This window comes from Pipistrellus hanaki (genome assembly GCF_964339955.1).
Source record: "Pipistrellus hanaki genome assembly, chromosome: 7".
NCBI lineage: Eukaryota > Metazoa > Chordata > Mammalia > Chiroptera > Vespertilionidae > Pipistrellus > Pipistrellus hanaki.
The window spans coordinates 54107171-54119635 of NC_140509.1; the positions used below are offsets into that span (position 1 = coordinate 54107171).

The following is a 12465-nucleotide window of genomic DNA, read 5'->3' on the forward strand; positions in this document are numbered from 1 at the left end:
CAAAAAGAAACAAATCCTCAATGGCACTCCTGCCTGCCAAGGAAGGGTCTCACACCTTTAATAAGGATCTCACACCTTTTTCTTTAAAAAGAAAAACAGGTGATGGAAGTTCCAATGGAAAAGCTACTTTCACTGTATCTCAGTTTAGAACCCAAAATAACATTCATGTTTCTGGTAATTTTCAAGTTTTATTTCCAATTACTCAAGTAACAAAATACCAGTACTAATTCTGCATGAAAGTGGCAAACTTTTAAATACACAAGGTTGCAAATTAGTATCCTGATAGTACTTTGGCCTATGAAGATTTTTGATAGGAGAGTATTATTACAATCAGTCCTGTAATATCAGGAACTTAAGCTGCCTCCATACCTAGTCATAAAAATATTCATCTTCCTTCAACGATTCATCACATATATATTCCTACTCTTTATAAGCACTCTCCTTCTAGGATGCAGTGTGAGAGGAAAATTCCTCCCATTCATGGTGTTTTCTATGGTCTATAGAAAGAGCAGTCACTTCAGCAGTAATGTACAATATTAAATTTTTAGTTAGAAAATAAAAGAATTATCCTATCATATCCTTTCTCTGGGAGTAAAAAGACACACACCATTACAAACGTAAAACGAGTCAAACTTCTATTTTATTGACAGGAGTCCAAAATGAATACAAAAAATGCCTCCTTTGCATTTATATATTTTTTTCCTTAAAAGGCTTGTGATAGAATCAGGTAGATTAAAAGCTAAGAATGTGTTTCAGCTTTTATAATGAACCTTTTAAAAAAAGGTTTATTAACGTAAGTCACCACATCAGAGAACATATGGTCCCACATCATTTTTAGATCTATAGCTTACAAAAAGAACTAGATCCTGCATTGATCTGCTCAGAGGCTTAAAAATGTTTTAAGCCATTAAAAGCCATTTTTATAATCTGTCTATTAACTCTGGGAAATTAAGAAAGGAAAATCCCAAAATGTAGCCCTCTATTTAATGTGGAATGTGAGCGAATGCCAACTTATGATGACAGCTAAAAATAAAAAGTTTAAAGCTATAAATGGAACTGTGATAAATAATCTTGTATCACTGCAAAATGTCAATAAATGAATGATAGTGCTTACCAAGATTAAAATTTGAGCAGATGTTACTTAAAACATAGTTGTGATGTTTATCATACTTTAATGTTTGCTAAAACTAAAACTGAACAAAGAAGTTGCTCATTTATAGACTGTTTTTCATGTACTTTTTCTTTTACTGGGACCATAAATTGATCAGATAATACATAGCCCACACTTCTGGACGTTATAACAAAGGGTTTATTATCGTTTGCAGATGAAGTAAATGCACCCTCCCATACTTGAAAGGCTTCACAAGCCTTACGCATTTTTCAGACTGTACCAAGGCACCAGCACTGCCTAAGTTATATTATGCACCCATTTCTAGGAAAGAATACCTCCCTCAACATCAGTTCTGCACTGTTTCTGGTTTATTATACACTTCCAAAACAGCAAAAATTTGCAAACATGTGCAAATATGGTCCATTTGTAGTCCTGCTTAGTCATCATCTTCCTCTTCTTCTTCCTCTTCCTCAAAGCTATCTTCAAAGCCCTCGCTGTCCTCCTGGTCTTCATCCCCCTCTATTGCTGTATCCCACTGTGGGTGATTTTCTGGCACAGGCTTAGCCTCATGAACTTCCAACTATAAAGAAGAATTAAATGTAGTCAACAGAAATGTTGATAGGCATAACTGGTAAAAAGAAATCTTTGACCAAAGCATTTATAAATAACTAGAAGCCCAATGCATGAATTCATGCACCACTGGGGTCCCTCGGCCTAGCCTGAGAGATAGGGCCAAACCAAGCTATTCAACATCCCCCAAGGGGTCTCGGATTGCAAGAGGGTATAGGCCTGGCCAAGGGACCCCACTGATGCATGATCAGGGCTGGAGAGGGACACAAGAAGTTGGCCAAACAGGGAGGGACCAAGAGAGGACTCCAGGGCATGTCCAGCCCATCTCGCTCAATCCCAATCGACTGGACGCCAGCAGCAAGCTATCCTACCAGTCAAGAGCATCTGCCTCCTGGTGGTCAGTGTACATCATACTGACTGGTTGACCAGTCAACTATCTGCCCTCTGGTGGTCATAGATCATAGCCAGAGGTTGAGCAGCCTCAGCATATTATTAGCATATCACACTAAGATTGGTTGAATGGACCAATATATTTAACATATTAGGCTTTTATTATATAGGACTAGATTTTATGGTCATAGCTCTAAATTTGAAGTATTCATTTAGAACATTCATTCATCCCAAAAATAAGAAGGTAAGTCCACTAACATGTAAGTGTAGTTAAATTTCTAACTGTTTGATAGTTTAATTTTATAAAAGCTATACTATTTATTCTGTGGCATGAAAGATTAATAATTGTGATTCCTGAGCAAGAACAATGAGTGATGTCTTCATGTTTTCTGCTGAGAGGAAAAAACTCAAATGTGACTTTCAAAGATGTATTTTGTAGCCACCAGACTCATGAAGTTAAAGTCTACAGCCAATGGAAAGATATATGGTACCCTGTGGGAAAAGAAGCGTGCTTTTACTGGCTCCCTGTACTCTGGGACTCCAGTCCATATGAAATGATATGCAGCACAATCTTCCTAAGCCAACAGAATGCTTTCAAAAAAACCTGCAGTGAAATAGTAAAGACTAAGGGGGGTGTGGTTCAAATGACACTTACACAGAGTATACTCTCTAAAATGCTAAAGAATAAATTACTTTCAAAATTAATAAACACCATTTTTATATAGCAATAATGAATCATCAGAAAGGGAAACTAAGGAAACAATTCCATTTACAATTGCATAAAAAAACAAAAACAAAAAAAAACACCTAGGAATAAATTTAACCAAGGATGTAAAAGACCTGACTCAGAAAATTAATAAGAAACTAAAGATACAAATTAAGTGGAAGCATATACTATGTTCATAAATAGGAAGAATTAACATCATTAAAATGTCCATACAAAAAAAAAATCTATAGAATCAATGCAATTCCTATCAAGATATCAATGGCATATTTCACAGAACTAGAATATTCAAAAAATGGATATGGAACAGCTGTCCATGAGGAAACTCCTAGTGATGGAGTCTTTAAAGGGTAGCTTTTACTGTTCTGTTTATTCCTCACAATTGCTGTCACTTAGAAGTTGCCACTATGAGCTCTAAGTCTCTGTGCTAAATGTTTTACATACTTTATTTTGACAATGTTGAACTTTATCTGAGCAACCCAGTTGAGAAATTTCCCTTCTTTTGTGTTCTGGGAGATGGCTAAGTGTAAAGGATCTGCTGCCCTCTCAGAGCCAAGGTAGGACTATCTCCACCTCTCCTCATCACCTCCATAAAACTCAAGGATGACACCCTTGTGTATTGAGATCCCCTTCCTTTTGATAAAATGAACATTTTCCCTATTACAGTAACCTAAATAACCTTTAAAACAAAGAAAATTAATAAACAGGCCAAGAGAATCTGCGGGAAAACACATACCCTTTTTCTAAAGAAAACAGAACCCCTATAAAGTTACAGCACATTAAAAGGTATCACTTAAGTAATTTATAGTCAAGATTCTAAATTATTACAGTAAATAATATCTAACTTCTAAATCATTAACATCCCTTTAACTCATCAAATTCGGTTTATTACTGAAAAAATAGTCCATCAAATGTATCATATATAAAGTATGAGATGAACTCTTTTTCCATTACTCTAAATTTTAAAACTAGAAATGCTTCCCTAGTATATTAAGCACTTCTTCAAATAAACAACCACATTTACTGAAGAGTCACTATTCTTACCTTCAAAGGTTTTATCTGATCCAAACCCATATAGGAGTCTGATCTCAAAAACACTGTATACTGATAATTTCCAGGCTTGCCTGGTGCGGGAAACTTCAGTTCCACCTGGAAGAAAAATTAGCACTTAAAATCTGTATCTTGAGGAATGGAAAAAACACCACGGCACTCCTAAAATTCCTTCACCAGAGTATTTAATAGCTAGGTGTGTACTCACATGACAGCCTAAAAAATGCTACAAAAGTTCTAATAGCAAATATATATATGATACTTATGTCATACATTATATATACACTATATAAAAGGAAATAAAATTAGACAGATAGGGTTAATTTGTATCGCCATAATTTAAGAAAGTATATTTAAAGCAACAAAGTTCTTTGTTGACCATCACACCCTGACAACTTGAAGAAATGAAGTAGGTAGGATATAAAAGTAAAATTAATGAAATGCTGAAATAAAGACTTCACCAGAAAGGTAATAATTCTTGCCAAATTTACTTATTTCTAAGATAAATGTTGTAAAATAATAGGATATATAAATATGTTGGTCCCTGCTGTTGGTTCCTAGCACAGAGCTCCTCAAATCCCTATAATTTACTAAGTGACAAGCATAGTAGGAACATCTTTTGTTCTAATATTTGCTCTCTGACCCTGGATCGTAAATCCCTTGGAATTTCCTGGGTGATCACAATGTTTTGTTCTAATGAGGTGACTTCTGGCGGACTCCTAGGTAAGAACTGGTCACCAGAAAGACAAGCCATGATTAGAGAAGCTTGAAACTTTCAGTCCTCCACCCCATTCTCCAGAGAAGGGCTGGAAATTGAGTTAATGATCAATCAAACATACATGATATGAAGCCTACATAAAAATTCCCAAACAAGAAGTTCAGAGACCTTCCGAGATTGTCAACACATGGAGGTGCTGGAAGAATGTATACTCAGAAAGAGCATGAAAGCTCCTTTCTTCCCACAAACCTTTCTTATGTAACTCTTGCATATGGACGTTCATTTATATTCTTTATCATATTTTTTTTATAACAAAATGGTCCACGTGTTTCCTTGAGTTCTGTGAGCCATTCTGGAAAATTACTGAACCTAGGGAGGGAGTAATGGGACCCTGATTTTTAGCCATTTGGTGAGAAGTACAGGTGACAACTTGGGACTTATGAGTGGCACCTGAAGTGGGAAAGTGGGGGGCAGCAGTCTTGTGGGACTGAGCTGAGCCTGTGAGATCTGACACTATCCAGCTAGATAGTGTCAGAATTTAGTTAAACTATAGGACACTTAGCAGCTATGACAAAGAATTGCTTGGTGTTGGGGGCAAACCAACACATCTGTGTCAGAAGTGTTGTGAGGTTGTTAGTAAAGTGAGTGAGTAAAGTAGAAACACAGAAGTTGTGTTTTTCCTTTACAAATGCTCAATGCCTTAAAAGGTCAAGAAGATATTTTATTTCCTATCAAATCATAAACTTCAAATACAGAGTTACAAAGTCTTAGAAGTTTCAATTCTATTTGGACAAAGGAAGTATATTTAAGATAACATTTGGAATTTCTGGCTATCTGCCTCCAATCTCCAAAATTCAGATTTTGTAGGCAAGATTATATATGAAATGTGCCATTAAGCCCCAACTGGGTAGCTCAGTTGGTTAGAACATCATGAGGATACATCAAGGTTGTGGGTTCGATCTCCTGTTAGTGCACATACAAGAATCGACCAATGAATGCTTAAATAAATGAAACAACAAACTGATGTCTATGTCTCCCTTTCCCTCTCTCTCTCTCTAAAAATCTACTTAAAAAATATTTTTAAAATCTTTAACAATATGCCATTAATACAAACTAGAAAAATATGATGGGAGAATCTTTTATTTTTATTTTTTTATTGACCTCACAGTTAGGTCTTCCTAGCAACTAAAATACAAAAACCTAAAAATCATAAAAAGAAAAATTATTCAATCCCATTAATTAAAAATTCCAAATAAAAAAATGGGTAAGCAAATATGTACAATTTTGCTTGGTAAAAACAATCGTAAAAGTAAAACAAACTGGGGAGAAACATTTGCAATACATATAAAAAGAGCTGTTTTCATAACATTAAAAAAAAAAATCTAAAACCAATTAAAAGTCTAATAACCTGACAAAAAAGAATAGTCACAAACAGATACAAAATGAAATACAATTCAAACACCCTGATTTTCAATCTTCAGATTCACTCGTTAAAACTACACTGATACAACCAGCATAGTAAAAATTGATGCATGCAAGAATCATCAATGTATGTTGAAGAACAGGATAGTAACATGGTACCCAAGTATCACGCCCCCAGGTTAAAGAAAGGAAAAAAAATAGCTTTCACAAGAGAGAAAAACCTTAACTAAATGATCAACCATAATATCAGCAATATGGGAAGAACTGATACATTTGTGCCCCTAATGTGATGCACTAAGATTACAGCATCTGAGTACTAGTATTTTGGCCAAAAATATTTAAAATGAATATAACCATGAGTAATTAATGAGACAAATTCAACGAAGGGATAGTATACAAAATGCCTTGTCTAAACTCTTCAAAAATATCAATGGCATAAAAAAATTGAAAAAGAAAAAGGCCAAGGAAGTGTTCTAAAGAAGAATGACAACCAAACATAATACATGATCCTTGACTATATCCTGAATTGAAAAACAAAACTAGCCCTAGCCCACGTGGTTCAGTGGTTAGAACTCCAGCCCCCATACCATAGGGCCTCAGGCTCAATTCCCAGTCAAGGGCATATACCCGAGTTGCAGGTTCCATTCCAGATCCCAGTTCAGGTGTGTGCAGGAGGCAACCAATCAATGTGTCTTTCTCACATCGATGTTACTCTTTACTCTCTCTATTCCCTCTACTCTCTAAAAAGCAATGGAAAAATATTCTCACTCCATGGGTGAGGAGTAGGGGAGAAAAATGAAGAATAAAAAAGAAAAGCGTTCCCAAGAGGTAAAATAGGTTCATCACAACAGTGGCCAATACCACATAATCAAAAATTCCACGCTAAAAATCTAATCACCCATTCTTACATTTGTTTTTAGGAAAGGTATATATCTTAGCACTAATCCAATGAGAATAAAAAAATCATACATTTTTGTACAATACAATGAAATCTAGAGAGAAGGAAAAGTATACATTCTTAGACACAGTGAAAACTTCCAAAAATAAGTTGAAAACAAGTTTTTTCAAAGACTGACCAAGTTGTCTACCTTAGCCATTCAAACTTTATAAATTTTAAATGACCTTCCCCCAGTAGACATCAGAGAATAGTTTAAAATATCTTAAAATGCAATAAGCCAAATATGATAAACTGTTTTCTAAAAACAAGTTTTATGAAGCAGCATGATGATGAGATGCTGTACATTTGTAAAAACTAAAATACTATTGTTGGATTGTTACCTCTTCTGTATCTTTTAGTGTACACACATGATATGGCATAGATATTAATGTCTGCTCCTTCCTATCTGCAATATAAAGCCACCACCATTCTTGTTTTTCCTGCAGAACAAAAAAAAAAAAAGAATATAAATAATCAGAAAGAACTAGAGTTTTGCCTTGTTTCAATTAAGAGGCATTATCCTTATTTTATTCATTGCTGTACTGTACAAAATAGATGTATAACAAATATTTACTGAACAAAAAATTTTTTTATTATTCATTTGTAGATCTACTCTCCAAAAGAATTATGTATCAAAGTTTGGGATTTCCAATGGCCCCTTACGCCCTATCAATGGGCCTCTGTATTAAAAACCCCTGATTAATCTTAAGAAAACTAAAAAAAGAAAATATTCTAAAAAAGGAAACAGTATAAACTATTACAAAAGCATCTAGCAAATAATCTTAGAAATCTCAGCTAATAATAAGCAAAAGTCAGAAAGTAGGAGTGAAAGAGACTTGGGCAACCAAATGAGAAATCAATAAATTGAAATACGTTACTCATAAGGGACCACCTTGAAATCTAAGAGTCTACTTATACCTTTCACTGCACATGACTTTCATATTAATAAGTTCAGCATTTTTAGGTGTACTTCATAAAAGATTAGGAACAGAAAAGGAACGGGGGGGAGGGTGGGGGGGGAACACGACCACACCTGGCACCAGAAAGCAGAGCAGGGACATCAGAGAGAACCAACAGAGACAGAAAAACTTAAAAAAAAAAAAAACACAAAAAAAAACGATGACAAAGTAGCCTGGAAGTACTGAACTCCAGTCTGCTCAGTTACCATCACTATATTACAGTACATCAGTGATAGTTTAGTCATCTGCTTAGGAAAGATATCTTTATAAAATAGCTTTAAACATTTTGGAGCCAACAATAAAATAAACTGTAGAATATTCTAAATATATAACCAAAACAACAACAGACTATTCTAAATTCTCAATCATCCAAAGGAAGGCTAAAAAAATAACTTTTGACTAGTACTGAAGTATCATAGGAAAAATGTTTGTGTTTAAGCCAAAATCACTTGCACTTTCCATTTTATTTTAACCATGAGGCATTAAAATTAAAAGCTCTTGTTTAAATGACTTTAACAACAAAGTAATTCAACATTAATAAGCAGAATAAATAAATCACAAGTACATGATTAACCCATCCTCAGCTTAACCTGAGGGTTAGGATGACCACAACAGGTAGATGTGTATGTATATCAGTTTGTCTGTGTGTTCTGCACACACAAAGTGGGTAAAAACATAATTGCCTGAAAGTGGAGTGTTAATTGCTGGGCTTTGTGGGCCATAGAGTCTGTTTTAACTACTCAACTCTTCCATTGTAGCAGGACAAGAACGAACGTGGCTGTGTTCCAGTAAAACATTTAAAATAAAATTTCATTCACAAGAGTGGGAGGGAAGTAGATCTGTCTGCACACTGCAGTTTGCCAATCATATTTTAAAGCCACACAGACTGAATTATTTCTTCTCTAACCATTGCCTTTCTCTTCTGTTAAATGAGTGCCTACCTCAGACTGTGTAGTCAAGATGAACTGAGATCATACAAGTAAAATATGTTAGAATGTCTAGCATTAAGACTGCAATAAATAAGTTATGACTATTAATGAAGTGAGGTAAAGGCCTCTGTTATTTAGGTAGTTGTGACATTTCACTGTCAGAACATGCATGTGACATAAGAAGCACAGAGATATGTTCAAGAACATGCATTTCTTCTTTACTTGGAGAATGCCTTCCACTTGGAGAATGCCTATCCAAGGCTACTTATTAAAACGAGACTCATTCCAGAATATTTATTAAGAAGTAAGGGAATGTCAATCTGTGGCATGGCACCTGTGCCTAAACTCTGATGCACAAGGTGAAAGTGGAAAAGATGCTCTACTCAGAGTTATTTGCATCTTAAACAAAATTGTTGTATGTGATTTCCAACCATTCTTAACATATTAAATATAGGAAATGAGTTTCAATAACATGTAAGTCAATTACTAATATAAATCTTTCAGTGGGTAGTGTGGTAGTTAGGGTAGTTGGGTAGATACTTGGGAAGTAGACAGGTAAACATTAGAAAAGTCCTAAATAAATTTTATTTGATAAATGGTACTTTGAGATGCTTAACATGCAGATGCAAATTAAATTGGGAAAAGGTATTTTTACTGCTAAAATGTTCTAAGAAAGTGAATGAATATTTTGCCTGTTAACTAAGCGTGGTCTAAAATGAAACTGTTACAAGGATAAAAATTATGCAGCTTATAGAATCCCAAGGCACTTTTAAAACTGAATCACTGAGTGAATTTATTCGCTTGATTTCAGGAGCTCTGTGGTTGGCAGACCAGTGCAATGGGAAAAATGCCCTAACAGATGGGCTACAGTTCAGGACATGCCATGGATCAGCGCGCCCATTAAAATGGAATCCTGGGCTGACGTCTCACCAAGCCATAATAAAAGTCTGTCCGAGCGACTCATTTATTACTTAGGAATTTGCTTTCAGCAGCCCCCAGCAACTCTGCATTGACATTCTAGAGCAGAAAGCAAAGTTAACATGCTTCTGCTGTTAATCACCTGCCAAACATGGTTGGTAAATCGAAGGCTCTGTGGCAAAGCTGTGAGGCAGTCTGTGGAACAACCTCCATGACTGAGGCAACTAGTTCTTGACCTCAAGCCACAGACAGAATCATCCACAGCAGTGAAATGTCAAGCACATTTGAAAGGCAAATATAGCCTATTAAGGAGATCAAAAGTTGAGCAAGCCTCAAGCACAAAGTAAACAAGAACAAGGGAACAAGCTGCACTGCAATGACCTGTCCAGAGCCAGGGGCTCAGCCACGCTCACAATTACTGACCTTTAGCTGGTCCCACAACTGCCAAAGACTGAGGCAATTACTGGGACCACAGCAAATCTAGTAGCTCCAGGCGGCCAGTATAGGACTGACAGAGAAAGCCCATGGGAAAACTTTAAGAACCTTCATCCTACTTAAAACTTGATAGAAGTGAAAGATTCACAATAGCCACATAGTTAGAGCCAAAATTTGAATTTGTATTAGTAGCTGCCTGAACTGTTAATGAGAAATCATCATAAAGCACAACCTTAGTAATCTGCACACATGCACAGTAAACCACAAAAATTCTTAAAAAGTTAAAAATCCTGTTTTTAAATACAGAATTCATATAGAGATATATCCTTCATAGTTCAATACCCTGTCAGGGCATATGCCTGGGGTCCAGGTTTGATCCCCAATAGGAGGTGTGCAGGAGGCGGCCGATCGATGATTCTCTCATCACTGATGTTTCTCTCTCTCTCTCCTTCTCCCTTCCTCTCTCTGTAATCAATAAAAACATACCTTAAAAAAAGAAATACATGCCTCAGAAATGAGGCCTATCAAGAATAGACTGCATTTAGCACATCTGACCATTACCCACCACAAAAGGATAAATGGCAACTGAGAAATATATGAAGAGTAAGTGAATGGAGTAAGGAGCATTAGACCATGTGTAACTCACCTCAGGAAAGTAAAGACTATAAACAGGATGTGTTATCTTTGATTTGGTTTCCAGTAGAGCTCTCTCCTTTCGCTGTATACTTTGTTGTAATTCTTGCCACTCCTAGTAAAATAAAAATTAAATAAAATCAAGTATGTTTTCAATCATTTTGAGGAGTTTCCATCTTATTCTAAACTAGAGGCCCGGTGCATAAATTCATGCACGAGTGGTGTCTGGACATCTGCCCCAATCAGGGCCAAGATCGGGCCGGGCTGGCCGAGGAAAGGGCCACAGGGGGTTGGCTAGCCAGCTTCACCCCCTGGTTGAACTCCTGGTTGAGGGGACAATTTGCATGTTAGCCTTTTATTATATAGGATTATTCCTGAAAACACTAACTACTGCTAAGTTCAATCAGACCAATCTGATCATTTCCTTGCTCAAAACTTACAACACTATTTTTCATGCAACAAATCTAACCCATTTAGCATGACCACAGTTCTGTTCACGATCTGACCTGGCCCATCTCTACAGTCTCCTATCACTGCCTTCCCCCTGGCACTCTTTATTACAGTCATTTCAAACTACCTAGACTTCTCTGAACTCACAAAGCTATTTCATGTCTCCTATACCGTTTCCATTTTTGTTTTCCCCTTTCTCTACCTGGCAAATCCCTACTCATTATTCTTTCAGGAGCATCTAAAGCCTGAAGTATGAGTGCCTGAATTTCACAAATTTCTCTCTGTTCTCTCCTTGCTGCTATAACTGCACCCTGCTCTAAATGTGCATAATCTCTTTTGCACTCTAATGTTTGTTTACCTACCTTGCCCACTACCCTACTCTCATTCAAGGGCAGAAACTTTCACATTTGACTTTGCCCTCCTGTCATCTAATGTAGTGCTTGGAATATGACAGATAATGAATAATTATTTATTTGTATCATTTTTGTCAAGTAAATGAATGTATTTTTGGTCATGTGAAGAGACTCGAATCCTAAGAATTAACTCTTCTAACCTTTATAGCACATGTGTCAAACACAAGGCCCGCGGGCCAAATCCAGCCCGCCAGGCCTTGCAATGTGGCCCGCACCGCGCTGTCATCACTGCACTCCGCTGTCAGTTTATGACATTGTCAGTTTATGACTGTTCAGTAAACCATTCGGCCCGTGATTTAGGCTGGATTTTAGATTTTGGCCCCTTCTCTGATTGAGTTCGACACCCCTACTTTATAGACTCAGAAAGGAATATAAACTCTTTCTCAAAGCAAAGCTAGGGATAATTTCTTTGCTAGGTTTTAATTTTCTGACCATCAGCTTAATTCCCTAAGTATGGCCCGTCCTGTGTTGTTCAGTGATTGAGTGTCGACCTGTGAACTAGGGGGTCACAGTTTGATTCCCTATCAGGGCACATGTTTGAGTTGCAGGCTCCGTCACCAGTGGGGGGCGTGCAGGAGGCAGCCCATCCTCTCTGATATCAATAAAAATATGTGTTTTTTAAAAAACAAAAAACAATCATCCTTATTTTTTTCCACCATTCCCAAGAGCAAATACATTATTTCCTTTACTTTTACCTTTGCCCTTTAGTTTTGCCTTCAGGGAATCTCTTTTTCTCTCCTAAACCACTTATTTTAAATAAATGGCCAGATAAAAAAGAACAACACAAAAATAAAAAAAAAAACAGC

At 36.4% G+C, this 12465-nt stretch overlaps 1 protein-coding gene across 2 annotated transcripts in view; it reads right to left on the reverse strand.

Moving 5' to 3' along the window:
* Positions 1–621: 621 nt before the first annotated feature.
* The window catches only part of SEC63 (SEC63 homolog, protein translocation regulator), a 55124-nt gene continuing 43280 nt past the window's right edge, over positions 622–12465 (reverse strand). For both annotated transcript variants that reach the window (XM_084890535.1, XM_084890536.1), the window contains 4 exons: positions 10810–10911; positions 7264–7362; positions 3840–3944; positions 622–1691 (listed from right to left, as the gene is read on the reverse strand). In XM_084890535.1, the coding sequence (XP_084746661.1) occupies positions 1548–1691; positions 3840–3944; positions 7264–7362; positions 10810–10911 (450 nt within the window). In that variant the 3' untranslated portion in view covers positions 622–1547. The remainder of the gene's footprint in view (positions 1692–3839; positions 3945–7263; positions 7363–10809; positions 10912–12465) is intronic.